Raw genomic sequence first — 20013 nt, 5'->3', positions numbered from 1 at the left:
GCGTGGGTGCCACAAAAAGCAACAACAACAGCAACAAAAAATTACTAGGAGTTACTCACATTGAGGATGTTGGGTGAAGAGTCAGACTCTGCAGGGAGGGGAAACATTCTGGGCAAAGGTGGAAAGTCATTGATCCTGGAGATGCAGTTGGGAAACTTTTAGCAGTTTGTTAATCCTGGAATCTCAAGTGGGCACTAGAGGATGATGGGACATGAGACTTGAGAAGTAGACAGGTCTAGATCAACGTTTTTTAAAGTTGCCATTTATTGAGGAACTACTATATACCCTTATATGTCATGCAAAAAACCTAGGAGTACTGACCTGCTCATTGCATTTTCAGCTGCGGCCACCTGAGGTCATTGCTCTTGGGTTTTAATTGACATGGTGCAGCAAGGTAGCTTGTGTTGAATTTGCCATGGGAGGTGGGCTGCTTGTTATGATTAAATTGAGAGGATTGGTTCTTTTTCTTCTTCTTTTTTTAAAAAAATTAATTAATTAATTTATTTTTGGCTGCATTGGGTCTTCATTGCTGTGCACGGGCTTTCTCTGGTTGTGGCGAGCGGGGGATACTCTTCGTTGTGGTGCATGGGCTTCCCATTGCAGTGGCTTCTCTTGTTGCGGAGCACAGGCTCTAGGCGGGGGGTCTTCAGTAGTTGCGGCGCGTGGGCTCAGTAGTTGTGGCTCACAGGCTTAGTTGTTCCGCGGTATGTGGGATCTTCCCGGACCAGGGCTCAAACCCGTGTCCCCGGCATGGGCAGGTGGATTCTTCACCACTGTGCCAACAGGGAAGTCCTGAGAGGACTGGTTCTTTTATGTGTGTCTTCTCTCTCTCTCTTTCTCTGAACTGTAAGCCTCTTTAGAGCTGGGACTGTGTTTTCTCTTTCTTTGGTCTCTTTCCTTAGAGTGGTTGAATCAGCACTTTGCACACAGCAGGTGCTTAATAAATATCTCATTCTGTAAAACATACCAATAGGATACTAGGAGCATGCTTACCTCCAGTTTGTAGTAAAAATAATGTCCTATCTGTGTACATTACTCAGTCTTTCTTTAAAGATAACACTTAGGGCTTCCCTGGTGGCGCAGTGGTTGAGAGTCCGCCTGCCGATGCAGGGGACGTGGGTTCGTGCCCCGGTCCGGGAAGATCCCACATGCCGCAAAGCGGCTGGGCCCGTGAGCCATGGCCGCTGAGCCTGCGTGTCCGGAGCCTGTGCTCCGCAACGGGAAAGGCCACAACAGTGAGAAACGCGTACCGCAAAAAAAAAAAAAAAAAAAAAGATACCACTTATTGAGCAACTAGTATATACCAGACGTGTAACCACTGTGTGCCAGGCTTTAAAAGCATTATTTCATTTTACAATATTACAAATGGTATATTTTATTTAATCCTCAGATATGCTGTGGTTATTAAGGACCCTGTTTAAGGAATCTAAGACTCATTAAATGACTTGCCCAAGTGGCTAGTAATTTCCAGAGCCATTATTTGAACTGACAGTGGTCACAATCCATCTAATGTCCATGCTATTCCCATTTCACATAAATTCACTATTTTGAGCTTCGCAAGAACCTTAGGTGTTACGGATGAAGACACTGACATCTAGAGAGGTCACTCAATGTCATGTGGTGACTAAGACAGTACTTGAGCCCAGATTTTCTTTTTTTTTTTTTTTCTGGCCATGCTGTGCAGCATGCAGGATCTTAGTTCCCCAACCAGGGATCAAACCCGTGCTCCCTGCAGTGGAACCGCGGGGTCTTTACCACTGAACTGCCAGGGAAGTCCCCCAGATTTTCTTTGGCTTCCATCTTAGTCTAGGGATCTTTATACAGCACCAGGCTGAGCCTCTCTGCCATCCCAGTCAGGATCAGGCCTTCTGTCTGGTGTACATTTCTTGAGTGTGCTACACTGAGTTATAAACATAATCACTTGATTTCTGTGCACCCTACAGCTCATTATGGACTGTTCAGAGTACCATCACTAAATCATTTAAGTCCCCAGGTGTAGCTTTTAAAATTTCCATCAGCAGAATTTCTGGAAGCTGTATATGCTGCAGGCCTGTCAGATTTTCATTTGAGGATTTAGATGATACAATTTCTTCCCAACTTTCCCACCCTAGAGAATGCCACCTATAGTGATAGGCAGCTACTATCATTACTTTTGCAGAATTTAGAGGAGAGAGCCTGGGTTTGGGGCCGCAGACTCAGCTTCTAGCCATGGCTAGACCCAAATTGGTTGCCTTTTCCATTTCCTTACTATTGTAACCTTTAAACAAGTCATTTCCCCTTTCTGGACCTCGACTTCCCCCTTATATAAAATTAGCGGAGGAAGGAATGAGAAACTAAGTTATCTCTAAGTTACCTTCCAGCTATAACAGTCTGTGATTCTAATCTGAGTCCTTTATCTGTTCTTTGCCAGCAAAGTTTCCCAGTAGCCTTGGCCAAATAACATCCTTCAGAGGACCTCAGTTTTCTGTCTGTAAAATAGGAGTAATATGGATATTTCTGTACAAAAATGGTTTAGTGATTTATCCCATGGCCCATTTTGGGCATCATATTGTACTTCTACAGGGATCCAAGGATGGCCGCCCTGGGCCAACTCACGGTGAATCCAGGTCAGTCACAGGAGTACCAAAGTTTGATAGTGGACAGTAGTCCATCTTCCCTGCCATCTTTCTCGTAGCCTCCATTCCTTTCCTGCCTAGCTCTCCTTCATGGGCAGTCAGGGTGGCCTTCCCAAAACACAGCCCTAGTCATGTACATCTCTTGCACAGATAGCTTTAATAGCTCCCCATGGCAGTCATGAAGGTCTGAACTCAGGCAGTAGGAATAAAAAGGAGGGGATGAGAAAGATTGAGCAGGTAAAATTATAGGAACTGGTGTCTGAAATCTCATGCACTCAAGCTCTTGCTAGCTATGCTGTGCCCTGGCTCAGAACTGAAATATAATATCACAGTGGACTCCTGATGGTGTGGATTGGTCCAAACAGATCTAGGCCAACATGGAAAAGCAAGTGAGATGCCAAGAGGGATACTAGAATCAGCTTTCTTCTTTTTGTTCTCCTAAAGCGACACCTTTGAAGAGCCCTGGCATTTTCCCTGGTTAAGAAAAGCCTCCTGCAGGCTTCAAAGAAGCTCCTCCCTTCCCTGCTGGAAAATTTCAGCCACTCCCCTTTGCATTCTGACTTTAGCATTCTTCACAGTTCTGACTGCAGTGCTGTCATGATGAGAAGTCTGGATCGCTGCATTTGGCCTTGGGTATGGTGGGCTCTGCAGGAGAGCCAAACCCCTGCACCTTGATGGTTGGTTATAGAAGTTGGCTTCTCACTCATAGCAAAGTCTAGGACCCTGGGGTGACTACCACTGTTAGGAACTTTAATAATGCAGAGGCTTGAATGGAAAAATTTCTGCATTGGGAGTCAGGAGGTCTGGGTTAGTTCCTAGGATCTGTCCGGTGTGGCTGTGTGACTCTGGGGGACATATTTAATCTCTCTGGGCTTCATATTCTTCCCCTGCAAGGATGAAGAACTGGGAAAAAGTTATCTCTAAATGCCATCCTATTCTAAAATTCTAAAATAGTGATTCATTGCATGTTGTCTCTCTGCTGGGCCCTGTGCCAGATGTGAGGAATATGAAAATGAAAAAATAATAATAAAAGTTAATGTTTATTGAGTGTTTAAATATGTGCCACAGATTGAATTAACTATATACAGTGTTTTGTTCAGTTCTCAGAATATCCCTGTGAGATCAGGTTTGTCATCAGTTTTACCGGCCTTGTGAAAGGACCATTACTTGGTCCTCCCGCTGTTTCCCCAGATTGGGCCCCTGCTCTCTTAGACTGACCTGGAGAGCATTGATGTGAGAGAACCACTCTAGGTGCTCTGCCAGAAACATCTCTGCTATGGCAGTAACTAGGCTGTTGGCTGTTAGATAGGGGTGACTTAAGACATGTAAATAGATCCCCACCCCATATTTTTCTTAAAAAAAAATTTCTACCAGATAGCAAGATTTATTCTAAATCTCCAATAATTAGGACAGTGTGGTATTAGCTCAAGAATAGACAAATAGGGCTTCCCTGGTGGTGCAGTGGTTGAGAGTCCGCCTGCCGATGCAGGGGACACGGGTTTGTGCCCCGGTCCGGGAAGATCCCACGTGCCGCGGAGCGGCTAGGCCCGTGAGCCATGGCCGCTGAGCCTGTGCATACGGAGTCTGTGCTCCGCAACAGGAGAGGCCACAACAGTGAGAGGCCCGCGTACCGAAAAAAAAAAAAAAAAAAAGAATAGACAAATAGCCCAATGGAGCAGGATAAAGAATATAGAAACAGATCCAAGTATCTCTGAACATGTATTATATGACATAAGTGACACTGCAATGGTGCTGGGGTACTTGAGTTAATTGGATTGAATAGTCATGTGAAAAAAACTGACTTGACTCCTATTTCACACTGTACACAAAAAGCACTTAAAATGATTGTAGATCTAAATGTAAATATTAAAATAATCAAACCTTAGAAGATAACATACAAGAATATCCTCATGATCTTAAGGTAAGCAAAGATTTCTTAAACAGGACACAAAAGTCACTATAAATATAAACGAAAAAATGAGTAAATTGGACTACATTAAAAATAAGAATTTTTGCTCATCAAAATGCACCATTAAAAAGTGAAAAAGGAAGACACAGGGAGGAAGAAGATATTTGCAACATGTACGTTTAACAAAGGATCATGTCTAGAATATAGAAGGAACCTCTGCAAATCAGTAAGAGAAAGGAAGTCAACCCAATCTAAAAAATGGGCAAAATACTTGAATAGGCAGGTTATAAAAGAGAATATCCAAATGGCCAGTGGATATATGGGAACATGCTCAGGTTCAGTAGACTTAAAGGAAATGCAAGTTAAAGTCTCAATGCATTACCACTTCATACCAACCAGAATGGCTAAAAGAAACCGACCAGAAAACCTGACTATACTAAGTTTTGTAAGTATTGGCAAGAATGTAGAGCAACTAGAACGTTCGTGTACTGCTGGTGGGAGTCTAAATTGGAAACCACTTTAAAAAACAGAGAACTTATTAAAGTTGAACCTCTACATTGTCTGTAACTCAGTAGTTCAAGTTCTGGGTATATCCCCAACAGAAATACATACATATGTTCACTGAAATATACATGCAAAAACATTGGTAGCAATACTGTTCATAATGGCTCCACACTGGAAACAACTGTAATTTCCACCTACAGTAAAAAGGATAAATAAACTATAACATATTCATATAATAGGCTTACTAGGGCAATGAGAAGGAAAGAATTCCTGTTTCACATAAAACATGATGAATCTTACAAACATAATGAGTTAAAGAAACTGGACACAAAAGAGAACATACTATATTATTCCATTTTCACGAATTTAGAAAAAAGGCAAAATAAGCATATGGTTTTAGAAGTTAGAATAGTGGTCACCAATTTGGGGGGCAGGAGACTTTTGGGGGTGCTGGTAGTGGTCTGTTTCTTGTTCAAGATACTGTTTATACAGGTATTTTCACTTTGAAAATTCATTGAGCTGTGTACTTTTTTATGCATTTTTAGTATGAATATTGTAAAAACATTTTTACTAAAAAATTTTAAAAAGCAAGGTAGATTTTAAGATTCTAACTTTGAATTGATAAAAGATTCATATTATTAAAAATTCAAGAAATATAGAAGGGAAATAGTTAAAAAGTCTCCTTCCCATCCCTGTGCCCCAGCCATACAGTTCCGTCCCTCATAGGCAGCCAATGGTATTAGTATTTTTGTGTATCCTTCCAGAGTTATTTTTTTGATATGCAAACAAATAAATATGTAAGTAATTAAACACACACATCTATTCTCCCCCACCCACCCTTTGTATATGTATGGCAATATTCTGAAAACATTATTCTACAGTCTGCTTTTATCATTTAATTTATCTTAAAAACCTTTCTGTATCAGTACATAAGGAAGTTCCTTATGTCTTCTTACAGCTGCATAATGTACTATTGAATGGATGTGCCATGTTTTATTTAACAAGTTCCCCTCCTGATGGGCATTTAGGTTAAATTATTTCTGGTTGAGAAACTTTCTTGATCCTGATCTATGTCGTGTTACATATCTGTTTTCCCAGGGCTCATACTTTTTACTGCAGTTTGCACAGGTTGATATGTAGTGAAGCAATACTTTATATGAAAGAGAAGGGTAGAAATAAAATAATTTGTCTGCCTCTACGTATTTAAAAGGAAGGCTGTCTAAATAATTGGACTGCAGAATTTCAAAGCTAGGAGGGCTGGAAGAGAAGTAATTCTGCACTTTCTTGTGATTGATTTCTTTAAGATTCCAATGAAAGTTACGATTCTCTCCTTAGAAAAAATGTGCACACATGTAAAATTTTGCATATAAGTTTTGGGGTTGACACACCCCTTGAAATTCCTTTATGGATTCTAGATTAAGAATCTGTTGGGAGGGCTTCCCTAGTGGCACAGAGGTTAAGAATCCTCCTGCCAATGCAGGGGACATGGGTTCAAGCCCTGGTCCGGGAAGATCCCACATACCACGGAGCAACTAAGCCCAAGCGCCACAACTACTGAGCCTGCACTCTAGAGCGCATGAGTGGCAACTACTGAACCCGCCTGCGCGCATAGAGCCGGTGCTCGGCAACATGAGAAGCCACCGCAATGAGAAGGAGCCCGGGCACCGCAATGACGAGTAGCCCCCGCTCGCCGGAACTAGAGAAAGCCCGTGCGCAGCAACGAAGACCTAACGCAGCCAAAAATAAATGAACAAATAAATAAATTTATTTAAAAAAAAAAAAAAGAATCTGTTGGGAATTCCCTGCTGGTCCAGTGGTTAGGACTGCGTGCTCTCACTGCCAAGGGCCCAGGTTCAATCCCTGGTCAGGGAACTAAGATCCCACAAGCTGCACGGCATGGCCAAAAAAATTTAAAAAATCCTCAAGAATCTGTTATCTAGCATAACCCCATTAATATAAAAATTGGGAACCTGAGGGCCAGATTTGGAAGATGAGTCTCAAAACTAGTAAATGGCAGAACACAGTCACATGTATTTATGTTAAATAATGCCAGCAATATTCCCTCTCCTTTCATTGACTGATGCTACAGCCCAGAGTGTCAAGGGAGGCTGCCCATTCCTTCCCAGGAAAAGTTCAATTTATAGGTAGGGTAATCTGAGAGAAAAATGGTAAACAAATTTAACTGAAAGGTTGATTTTTTTAATGTATATATATATCAAGAGGGTATGGTTAGAATTTCTTGTACAATATTTTGATTTAGTTTCTTTCTCTTTTGTTTCCTGTTTAGCCCAGGAAGAAGAGGGGAAAAGTGGAAGTGAGACCCATTAATTTGGGGACAGATTATGAATATGGGGTTTTAAACATTCACCTGACTGCATATGATATGGCCCTGGCAGAGAGTTATGCCCAGTATGTTCACAACCTCTGCAACCATCTCTCCATTAAAGTCGAGGAAAGGTATGAAAGATGCCTTTGCATGGGATGTTCTTGGTGTGGGTAGTATGCTCTGCTTTGTTATTGTTAAATGAAGTTTTGAGATATAATTTACATGTAGAAAAATTCACTCTTTTTAGGTATATAGTTTGCCACAATCAAAATATAGAACAAGTCCATTAAGTTCTTAAAACAAAAAGTTCCTGGGTGCCCAAGGTGTAGTCAATTTCCTCTCTCTTTCCTCTCAAGTCCCTGGCAACCACTGATTGATTTTCTGTCCCTATTGTTTTAAGTTCTCCAGAATATCATATAAATGGAATCATACAGTATGTAGCTATTTGTTTCTGCCCTCTTTCACTTAGCATAATGGGTTTAAGATTCATCTGGGGTTTTGCAAGTATTCTGTTGCTGAATAGTATTGCATTAAATGGTGAACCTTAATTGGTTTATGCATTCACCAGTTGATATACATTTGGATTGTTTCTAGTTTATTGGTAATTATGAATAAAGCTGCCATAAACTTTCTCATACCAGTTTTGTAGGGGCATGTGTCTTCCTTCCTCTTCAATAACTACCTAAGCCTGGGATTGTTGGGTTGTATGGTGAATGTATGTTTAACTTTATAAGAAACTGCCAAACTTTTTCCAGAGTGGCTGTCCTATTTTGTATTCCCACCATCAGTATATGAGAGTTTCAATAACTCCTTACTCTGGTCAGCACTTGGTTTGTCACATTTTTTAAAAGTTATTCTAGGAGATATATGGTGGTATTTCATAGTGGCTTTATTTTCTTCTTCTTCTTCTTTTTTTTTTTTTTTGGCTGCACTGCGTGGATTGTGGGATCTTAGTTACCTGACCAGGGATCGAACCACTGCCACAGCAGTGAAAGCGCCGAGTCCTAACCACTGGACCGCCAGGGAATTCCCCATACCACACTATCTTGATTACAGTAGCTTGATTACTGAAAAGCAACTTTATTCTTTTTTTTTTTTTTTTTTTTTTTTTTTTTGTGGTATGAGGGCCTCCCTCTGCTGTGGCCTCTCCCGTTGTGGAGGACGGGCTCCGGACGCGCAGGCTCAGCGGCCATGGCTCACGGGCCCAGCTGCTCCGCGGCATGTGGGATCCTCCCAGACCGGGGCGCGAACCCGGTTCCCCTACATCGGCAGGCGGACGCGCAACCGCTGCGCCACCAGGGAAGCCCGCAACTTTATTCTTTATTCAAAATTATTTTGGCTATTTTAGGTCCCTGGGTTTTTCACTAAAATTTTAGAATTAGCTTGTTGATTTGTACAGAAAAGAGCCTGATGGAATTTTGGCGGGGTGTGTTGAATCTGAGGATCAATTTGAGGAGAATTGACATCTATTTTGAGTCCTCTGATCCATTAACATGGTATATCTCCCCATTTATATAGATATTCTTCGCCTCCTCTGCTTTTTACATACTCTTTGGGTTTGCTGGAAAACTGTAGGGGAGGAGAACTAACATTTACTGACTATCTATGCCAGGCCAGGCACTTTACATATCTTATCTCAATGTTTGAGAAAGTGTGGGATGCCCTGTGGTTTGCCTTAAATAACATTAAATCACATGGTGAGAAATTTCTTCCCTTTTTAATTCTTTTTAAACATAATTATATCAAGGAGAAATTCTTAGTGTTGTGCTGGTATGTGCTTAACACCGCTGAAGTACTTCCTAATCTTTATAAGAAAGAGGGGACCTCAGGCTCAGAGTCTTTGGCAAGCACCACCATCTAGCTAGAATTTTATAACATTGTTTTGTTTTCACTGTATTTATTTTTAGCTTACCTTCTATTTATGTCAACTGATACTCATTTTTCTATTTACCGTAGTGATATAGAGTCAGGCTTATTGAGGTATAATTTACGTTAGTAAAATTCACCCTTTTAGTGAACATTTTCTGTGAGTTTTGACAAATGCATGCAGTAGAATAAATACCATCATAATCAGGATATAGAACATTTTCATCATCCCAAGAAGTCCCCTCCTCCCTTTGTAGTCAATCCCTTGTCCCACCCCCAGTCCCTGCAACTATTGATTTATTTTATGTCCTTGTAATTTTGCCTTTTCCAAAATGTCATATAAATGGAATCATACAGTATTTTTCTGTTTGAGTCTGGCTTCTTTCACTTAGGATAATGTATTTGAGATTCATCCATGTTGTTGCCTGTGTCAAGTAGTTTGTTCCTTTTTGTTGCTGAGTAGCATTTCATTGAATGGATGTACCACAGTTTGTTTATTCATTTGAAGGACATTTGTGTTGTTTCCAGTTTCGGGCAGTTACAAATAGAGCTACTATAAACATGTACAGGTGTTTGTGAGAACAGAACTTTTCATTTCTCTAGGAGTGTGATTGCTGGGTCAAATGGTAAGAGTGGTGTATTTTTATTTAGTTTTAAAATTTATTTATTTATTTATTGGCCACGTTGGGTCTTCGTCGCTGCACGCGGGCTTTCTCTAGTTGCGGCGAGCGGGGACTACTCTTCGTTGTGGTGAGTGGGCTTCTCCTTGTGGTGGCTTCTCTTGCTGTGGAGCATGGGCTGTAGGTGTGCGGGCTTCAGTAGTTGTGGTGCGCAGGCTCAGTAGTTGTGGCTCACGGGCTTAGTTGCTCTGCAGCATGTTGGATCTTCCTGGACCAGGGCTCGAACCCGTGTCCCCTGCATTGACAGTCAGATTCTTAACCACTGCGCCACCAGGGAAGTCCTGTACTTTTAAATTTGTAAGAAACTGCCAAGCTGCTTTCCACAGTGGCCATACCACTTTTCACTCTAACCAGCAACATGAGTTCCAGTTGTTCACATCTCAAGTTTCTTTTTAAAATTAATTTTTAAGTGAGTTGATTTAAAGAAAAATATTTAATAAATAATAGTTTGAGTGGTTGGTTTGCCATTGTAGCAAGGTAATACGTGGCATCATATGTGGATATGGCAAAAATTATACTTTCTTACTCACTAGATATTAGTATATTCCCATTTTATAGATGAGTAAACCAAGGCTCTGAAAGGCCAAAATTCACAGAACCAGTAAGTTGCCTGGATTTAACCCAGTTCTCCCTGACTCCAGAATTTTAATTATATAGTATTTTATTTTGAGTCCTTAAGCCAAATTTGAACTTTTAAACCTTTATTACTTAGAGTATAACTGTGCTAAATGTGCTCCTTAGAAGATTGGATAATCAGCTGTGACTTTAGGTTTCACAGCTGATAGTACTTCAATTGTTTTAGGCCTAAAGATGTGCTTTATCTTTTTCTGATGCCCCAGAGAGTTGGTTGCTCTTTCAGCACTTGACATGTACCTCTGTCATGTCACTTAGTGCTCTGGGCTGTAATGATCTGTTCATTTGCCAGCTCCCTTCCCCCCTGACTACATGGGGACTTGTGTTCTTCTTCATTTCTTCAGTACCTAGCATAAAGCCTGCCACATGGGGAACATTAAGCCATTCTTGAAAGATTGACAGGTTCTTGAATATGACTACACAATCCAGTTGTGTAGTATACATTTCCTAAAGTTTAATGAAAGTGCTTTTAAGTATTTAATTAAAGAACTGCTGGTTGAGCCTCTTCTTGCTCTGTGGTAGGCATTGGACTAGACATTCTGACTGGAGGATACAAAGGTAAATGCCCGACTTCAAGGAGAATGTGTGTGTATGTGTGTGTGTACACATACACACACCAAAAAAAAATTATAACATAATGTGGAAGTGATAAGTGAAAGATAAAGTTTAATATCAGTTCAAGGAGGCAGAGTAGCATAATAATTTAGAGCAATACTTCTCAAAGTACACTCTGTGAAGATATTAGGAGCTTATGCCAAAATGTACATTAACGCTTTGCTTCCCTCATCAAGAAACTTGCTATTGAAAACAAAATGTTGATTGAATTAAAGTGTGTTTACTGACTGTTTCATGCTTCTTATCTTGTCTTGAACTGATAACAAGCAGTTTGCTTACCAGCAGCTTGTCTTTGGATCACACTTTGAGTAACAAGTGGTTAAGAGTAAAAGCTCTGGAATCAAACTGTCTGCATTTAAATCCTAGTTCTACCAGTTATTAGCAATATGACCTTGAGAAATTCTGAACCTCAGTCTCTTTGTCTTCATAATGGGGATGATAATTTTCCTATTTCTTTGAGTTCTGAAAATTAAATAAGAAAATATATAATAGCACTTAACAGAACGTTGTAAATACTCCGTAAATAATATTATTGTTATTAGTAATTAATGAGATTTTTTCAGCTGGCAGGGATTAGGGGTAGCATCTCAGATGTGGTGGTGGCAAAGAGGCATTAAGTGCCATTTATAGAATGTTATCATACCTACAGTGGATCAGCTCCTTGGAATAGTGTTTTAAATTTTCAGAAGGACTTTTTAAAATATTTTGTTTTTAATACCCTACTGTGAAAAGCTCTGGCTGCATTTGAGTAAAGGCAGGCAGGCAGTAACATTTGTTGAGCACCTACTATCATAACAGCCAGCCACTCTGCTAAATACTTTTTTTGTATATTATTTTACTTAATTCATACAAGCACCTTGCCATAGTGGATCAAAGCATTGATTCTGGAGCCAGACTGCTTAGGTTTTGCTCTTGTTCTGCTACATTCTTACTGTGTGACATTGGGCAGTTTCCTTAACCTCTTTGTGTCTTGGTTTCCTCATTTGTAAAATGAGGTTAGTAAAAGTACCTATCTAATAAAGCTATTGTGAAAATTAAGGGAGTTAATATATTTAACATGCTTACAACTAAGTCCAGAAACTGTTGGCTGCTATTATTATTGTTGTTATTATTATTATTAATATAATAAAAGCTTGCCTGTAGTCATAAGTGGCAAGGTCTGGATTTGAACCCACTTCTTTTCCTCCAAATTTGTAATTCCCTCTCACTGGTTCTCCACACTGCTTGTAGTGTAATCTTTCTAGAATGGAAATATGATCATGTCACTCTCATGCTTAAATTCCTTCCATGGCCTCCCATTCCTTTAGGATCAAAATAAAAGTTTCTCACATACCTTGCTAGGTGCTCCATGGCCTGGGCTTGCCTCTCTCACCTTTACTCACACTTCTCTCTCCCTATCCTTCTATCTCCAGTTACACTGACTTTATTTTTTGTCCTTTCCCACCTCAGGACCTTTGCACATGCTCTCTAAAGCCTAGAATACTCTTTCCCCTTCAGCTAATCAACCCCTATTTTTTTCTTAGGCTTTATTTTAAATGTCACTTCTTCAGAGAACCTCATTAAGTTAGGTCTGTATGTTATATATTTAGGAGAAGTAAAGGGTATCTTCTTCCCTGGTGGCGCAGTGGTTAAGAATTCGCCTGCCAATGCAGGCGACACGGGTTCAAGCCCTGGTCCAGGAGGATCCCACATGCTGCAGAGCAACTGAGCCCATGCGCCACAATTACTGAGCCTGCGCTCTAGAGCCCGTGAGCCGCAACTACTTAGCCTGTGTGCCACAGCTACTGAAGCCTGTGCACCTAGAGCCTGTGATCTGCAACAAGAGAAGCCACCGCAATGAGAAGCCCGCGCACCACAACGAAGAGTAGCCCCCACTCGCTGCAACTAGAGAAAGCCTGCGCGCAGCAATGAAGACCCAACACAGCCAAAAATAAATAAGTAAAGTAAATTAATTTTTTTTACAAAAAGGGTATATAACATCCCTTTCAAAATGCTCATTCCTTACCCTCATAATTACTTGACTATTATTAGACTCTAAGATATGTAAGGCAGGGATTGTTTCTGTCTTCATCAGCAGTCACACTGAGACCTTGCCCAGTACCTGACACATAGTAGGCACTGAATGAATATTTGTTGACTTGGATTGAGTTCCAGTAGGCATGAACATGAATTCTAGGATAACAGAATGAATGACATGCTGCTTTTTGCCTCTTTCCTGGTTCTTTGCTCCAAATAGCAGAGCATAATGAGATGTTCATTTTTAGCAATTCACTTCTCTGCACTGATTGAGGTTTTCAGACCATCATATCAGGCATTCTTACTGCCCAGCTTTTCAGAGATAAAATGATGTTCTTTTCTTCTGATTTTCATTTTATCTTGATCCATTTTTCCTTTAGTAGTTGGGGGTAGGGCTCTGACCTTGAGATGGAATTGAGCAGGGGAGCTGTGTGCTAGCTTTTGTTCTATAAATGGTCTGCCTTGCTGCAGCTGCAGCTCACCCAGAAGATGAGAGGAAGGGGCCTCTCCTGTGGGTCCTTTAATTTGCCTGCATCCCTTGCTGAGCAGATGTCTGGAGAGATGGAAATCTTACTCATCTGGGAGCAGTTTCCAAGCCTGAAGCTGACCCCGCTCCTGTTCTCTGTGGAGAGTAAGAGCATCATTCATCATCATTCTCTGTAAGGCTGCTCTTTCCTTTTTTTTTTTTTTTTTTTTTAATATATAACTTATATATAGTAGAGTCACAGATTCTAAGTTCCCTAGTATCCCAGCAGGGTCCCTTGGGTCCTATCCCAGCAGTACTCTTAAAAGCTAGCACTATTTTGTCATGTTAGGTTGACTTTTGAAATTCAACTACTTCATTTCTTCCCTTCTGTTTTTTTTTTTTTTAAATATTTATTTATTTATTTATTTATTTTGGCTGTGCTGGGTTTTAGTTGCGGCATGAGGGATCTTCATTGCGGCGTGTGGGATCTTTTTTTAGTTGCAGCATGCGGACTTCTTAGTTGCGGCATGCGAACTCTTAGTTGCAGCACACATGCGGGATCTAGTTCCCTGACCAGGGATCAAACCCGGGCCCCCTGCATTGGGAGCGTGGAGTCTTACCCACTGGACCACCAGGGAAGTCCCTTCCCTTCTGTTTTTACTATCTGATCATCCATGTAATGTTTATTGCAGAAAATTTGGGAAGTACATAAAAGAGTAGATACTGAAGAAAAAGATACCTATACTCTTACTACTTAAAGGCCTATTATACTTTGAAATGACTAGAGTTCTCAGTATTTTTTTTTATCGAACTATGTCTGGTTTTTCTGTTGGTTCTCTTCTAGGGCCTCATGCCTCCTTACTTTTGTAGAATGCTGTTTTTTGGAATGGCAAACATCTATGTTCATTCTTTACATCTTGATAAAGCCCTGCCTCACCTACAAAGCCTTCCCCAAGCTCTCCCCCTTCTCTCCCTCTTGTCCCTGTAACGTTTGGTACATACCTATATTGCCTTTGTCTTCCTGTAGTGTGGATGTTTGTGTACATACCTGTCTCTCCAAACACTCTTAGCAAGCTCCTTGAAAGCATAAACTGCATAGTGCCCACCAGACTGCCTAGGACAGACAGGATCTCAGTAAATGTTTGTTGAAAGAGTGAATGATTGAATAAACAAATCAATGGAATCTTGTAAGTGTTGAGGAATAAAATGCATGTTTAGTGGCAAGAATGAACAATTCTCATTTTATTCAGTCTTATCTGGAATGTCAAAAAGGAAAAAGAGCATTTTAGAGTGCTGTTTACTTTTCTGAAAGCTTTTACATAATTACTTTATTTGATTTTCCATAACTAGTCTATGAATGCATCCCAATTTTTTTTTTTTGGCTGCACACGTAGCATTCGGGATCTTAGTTCCCCAACCAGGGATTGAACCCATGCTCCCTGCAGTGGAAGCATGGAGTTTTAACCACCAGACCGTCAGGGAGGTCCCCAATTTTTTTAAATAAGGAAGTTATTACCAAAGGTAAATTTGAAGAGATCAGAGATTGTGCTATAAAATGGAAGGGGATGTTATTTGGGGAGGCTATCTGGAAATTTGCAATACCTAGCATTTACTCACTGTTTATAAGGGCAAGGGAATTGGCATTTGTAGGCACAGTATACCTGGCAAATTACTTATGTAATCTTATTTAATTATTGCTACAATCCTATGAACTAGGTATTATTATCTTCATTTAATAGCTGAAGAAACTAAGACTCAGAGAGCAGAATTAGTTTGTCCAAGGTCAAATAGGTAGTAAGTGGCAAAGCCAACATTTAAATCCAGTATTGACTCTCATGTTTCTAATCCATTTTCTGTTACACCAAACTTCTTTTCGTAGCAGTCCATCTGTAGAGGGCCATACTCCTTACTCTTAATTGCTGAAGCTTTGTGTGGCATGAAAATTCAGCAATCCTACTGTTGTTATTATTATTCCATTTATCTTCAGTTTGAGGAATTTTTGATAAGATGAACACAACACTAATACCATATTTCTGTGTAGCCATCAGTCCTATCTCATCACCATATCTGATTCTCACAATAGTCTATTGATATAAGCCTAGATTGTAATCCCCTTTATACATGGAGAAACTGAGGCCCAGAGTGGGAAGGGACTTGCCTAAGTAAATATTGCTAATAAGTGACAGGGCCAAGACTTGACCCCAAGTCCAGCACTCTTTACTGTGGCATGTAGATCTGCTGAAGCCGATTGTAGTGAGCAGAGACTCTACAACAGTGGTTCTCAACCTGGAGACGTTTAACAATGTCTGGTGATAATTTTGATTGTTATCACTTGGGGGTACTACTGGCACTTTCTGGGTGTAGAGGTTAGGGATGCATACTCCAGCCCCCACAACAAGAATTATCTGTTCTAAAGGGTTAGTAGTGCTGATGTTGAGAAATCCTGCTCTAGAACTGGAGCAGGGGACTTCCCTGGCGGTCCAGTGGTTAAGACTCCGCGCTTCCATCGCAGTGGGCACGGGTTCGATCTCTGGTTGGGAACTAAGATCCCACATGCCGCACGACATGGCCAAAAAATTAAAAAATAAAATAAAATAAAATAAAAATAGAACTGGAGCAGGATTGGGTTTCGTGCCTCATTTCTTCAGAAGAGGTGAAATACCCAAGGTTAGCCTCCAAAGTGTACCTAGTGATGAGCTTGATTCTTTTAGAACTGGCTATTCTTTAGTAGCAGTAAATACTTAGTAATCACCAGGTTTTATTCAGAGTGTTATATTAGGCATGACTGGGGATACAGAAAAGTATTAGACATGGTCTGTCCCCTCACAGAGTTTAGAGATTTCTGGAGGAGGCATAAGAGGATCTGGTTACTTTGCCCCTGGCTGAAGATAAACAGCCCTAGATTGCAGGAGCTACTGCATGCAGTAGTGGCTGTACTCAGGGACTACCCTGACTGAAGTGGTGCTGCTGGCTTAAGGGAACCCTCCCAATAGCTGACTCTTCCTTCCCACAGTTATGCGATGCCCACCAAAACCGTGGAGGTGTTGCAGTTGCAGGACCAAGGCAGAAAAATGCTCCTGGACTCAGTTCTTACCACCCATGAGCGAGTGGTTCAGGTAGGTACTCTGGGAGAAATTTGAAATGTATTTGCCTCTCTTGGTTCTTTTCTCTATCCTGATCTCTTGGTTGAGCTTCAAACCTGCTATCCAGTTGTCTACTGGGTTTCTCCACTAAGATGTTCCACAGGTGCCCTCATTCAGTGTATACAAAACTAATTGTAGAGGGACTGATGTTTTTTTCCTGTAATCCTCCTCACCTTTGAGCTTAATGCTTGACCCTTCTTTGCCCTTGCGTATCCATTCATTCTCCAAATTCAGTGGCTTCTACCCCTAAAAATCTTTCAGATCCATCCACTTTGCTTTACGCTTATATCAATGTGATCGTGTCATTGTCCTGCCTAGAACCCCAGTGGCTTCCCTTTCTCTCTCTCTACGCATTAGCAGTCACTCCTCTTTCCCCATACCCCCAGGTCCTGGCAACCACTAATCTGCTTTCCACTTCTATGGTTTTATCTCTTCTAGGCATTTCTTCAAATGGAATTATATAAAATATGGCCTTTTATATCTAGCTTCTTTCACTTAGCATAATGTTTTCAAGGTTCATCCATGTTGTAGCATGTATCAGTATTTCATTCCTTTTTACTGCCAAGTAATATTCCAATGTATGGACATCACCCCTTTTTGATCCTCTCAAGAAACATATCAGGAAGGTAACCAGAGGGATGTTAAGGTAGTAACACCCTAAATCTATGTTAAATTTTTTAAATAATTAAAGTACTTACAATCTTGGTTCTTTAAATATTATCAGGAATAAATTATTTGAGCTACGTTTTATGACAGCTCTAACTTGCCACTGAGGCTCACAGGATAAAGTTTGAACGCTTTTGATTAGCACCTAAGTGCCTTCATATTACTCCTCCTGCTTTTCTTCTTCACACCCCCTTTCATTCCGGCCACACATGGCACTAGTTTCAATTCCCTAGTACTGTGCTATTCCTCCACATTTCACTGAATATTGCTTCCTCTGCCTTAAAAAAAACTCCACACTACTGTTGAATTCTCCCGATTTACTCCTGTATTTCAAGACTCTAACCAGATGTTACCTCTTTTGGAAGCTTTTTCTGACCTTCCTGATTGTTAGGTAGGTGTTTCTCTTGTGGGTTCCCACAGCCCCCTGCATGCCCTTCTACCACACACCTGATTTAACTCTGGATTCTCAGCACAGGGTCTGACAACAACAGGTCCTGGTCTATGTGGGTAAACCTGAGTTGATTCAGAAAGTCATCCTGGACTTGACCTCTTGATCCAGTTATGACATTCATTGCCTACAGGAGCAGATATTGGCCATGACCATCTTAGTAACCAGACAACTTGGCAGATCAGCAAGAGAAATCCTGGAAAGTCTGGGCTCCAGAACCAGCTCTGAGTGTTAATCCTTCAGGCAAAGGCCCTCTAGCTCTGCTGGAGCTGACATTTGAGCCCTTGCCGTGTCTGCCCAATCACCTAGGTTTCAGTGCCTCTCTTAGAGCATCTTCTTTCCTTTTGCAGATCAGCGGTTTGAGTGCTACATTTGCAGAGATTTTCTTGGAAATAATCCAAAGCAATCTTCCTGAAGGAGTCAAACTGTCAGTGAGGGAGGTAGGTGCTAATTTGAGAAGAGGCCTGCTGGTGGGCTCAAAATATGGAATAGAAAATCTGGACTGGCTGGCTTTAGAAACAGAAAGACATGTGAATAATTTAGCCCAGATAATAATAATCAGGAAAGGTGTGCAGGCTGCTTTACCGTGATCATTATTCTGGCTTTTCCAGTGCATCAGGGATGATGCTTTATAGACCATGGAAGTTGAACTCCATCACAGCATCCTGATGTTAGGCGTGAGCCCATTACACCCACAAATTCCCTCCCTTGAGGCAGTTGTATAGCAGAAAGAACATGATTTACGATCACATACAGTGTAATTAAACAGAACACAAATAGGGAAATGTACTTAAGGCAGGGAGAAAGTCCAATTCAACTTTGAATCCTTGATACCTAATATAAGTCTGGTACATAGTAGCTACTCAGTAAAAGTTAGTTGAATCTAAATCATTTTCTACAGAGCTGGCTGATGGATCCTTTTCTGATGCTGGGCATATTTGAGTAACTCTGTAGTAATTCCCTCTTATCTTCTTTTTCTTCTCCTCAGCACACTGAAGAAGACTTCAAAGGAAGGTTCAAAGCTCGGCCAGAACTGGAAGAACTGCTAGCCAAGTTAAACTAGCTCACTGCAGACCCTTTCATGCCAGCACTGGTGATACTGAGTGGCAACGGGAAGAGCTTCCTGGGTGGCCAAAGTTAAGCAGGAGACCCTGACCCTCAATATCATAAGTGCCCATCTCCACAGCCAGGAGTGCCTCCTCTCTTCTGTGGAGCAGTGCTTGCCGATTGTCACCACTTTCCTTGGAGCCAACCCTAGGTATCTTCCATCTAATAAAAATCTGCTGATGATGGATGTGTGTGTATGTGAGAAGTCAGTCCATCCTGTCGAGTATATTTAACTAAGGGATTCAATTTCTTTTTGCCTGGTGCTTTAGCACATAAGCATGTCCCCCTTCAGTAATTCTCCAATTAGAGTGAACTCATCCTTTAAATCAACCTGGCATGGAGCCCTTTAGTGAAGCAGACAATCATAAGTAAACTCTCTGTGGATAGAAGGCATAGGGAGGGAGATTTTGTATATGAAAAAACCCTCCAGATAGGATCAGGGTCTGTCCATAAGTGAAAAAAAAGTACCTTGTGGGGTAGTGAGTGACCTGTCATAAGTATGCAGGTAGATGTTACATAATTGCAAATTAGGGTTGCCTGGAATGAGTTTAAGCAAAGAATTAAAGGTTGATCTTGGTCACGTGTCAGAAAACTACTACTTGTGAGCCAAAGCCCAACAACTGCCTATTTGCTTTTTAAAAATAATTTATTGAGGTGAAATTCACATGTCACAAAACGAACCATTTTAAAGTGAATAATTCAGTGGTATTTAATGCATTTGCAGTGTTGTGCAACCTCTATCCAGTTCCAAAACCCCATTGCCTGTTTTTGTAAATAAAGGTTTATTGGAACAGAGCCCTGCTCATTCATTTATACATTGTCTGTGGCTGCTTTTATGCTACAATGGCAGAGTTGAGAGTAGCTATGACAGAGACTGTTATGCTAAAACATTTTTACATGGTCCTTTATAAAAATAGTTTGTCAAACCCTGATCCAAGTCATTGGTTCTCAAACCTAAGCATACATTAGAATCACCTGCAAGGCTTTTTAAAAAATTTATTTATTTATTTATGGCTGTG

General features: G+C 40.8%; 1 protein-coding gene across 1 annotated transcript in view; it reads left to right on the top strand.

Moving 5' to 3' along the window:
• Nucleotides 1-19181, top strand: part of MRPL48 (mitochondrial ribosomal protein L48) — a 51926-nt gene extending 32745 nt beyond the window's left edge. The window contains exons 5-8 of the mRNA XM_007113288.3: nt 7316-7485; nt 16644-16746; nt 18238-18327; nt 18876-19181. Of these exons, the coding sequence (XP_007113350.1) occupies nt 7316-7485; nt 16644-16746; nt 18238-18327; nt 18876-18950 (438 nt within the window). The 3' untranslated portion in view covers nt 18951-19181. The remainder of the gene's footprint in view (nt 1-7315; nt 7486-16643; nt 16747-18237; nt 18328-18875) is intronic.
• Nucleotides 19182-20013: the final 832 nt, after the last annotated feature.

The sequence above is a fragment of the Physeter macrocephalus genome, chromosome 16 (assembly GCF_002837175.3).
Source record: "Physeter macrocephalus isolate SW-GA chromosome 16, ASM283717v5, whole genome shotgun sequence".
Classification (NCBI taxonomy): domain Eukaryota; kingdom Metazoa; phylum Chordata; class Mammalia; order Artiodactyla; family Physeteridae; genus Physeter; species Physeter macrocephalus.
This window is presented reverse-complemented; position numbering and strand designations above follow the sequence as displayed.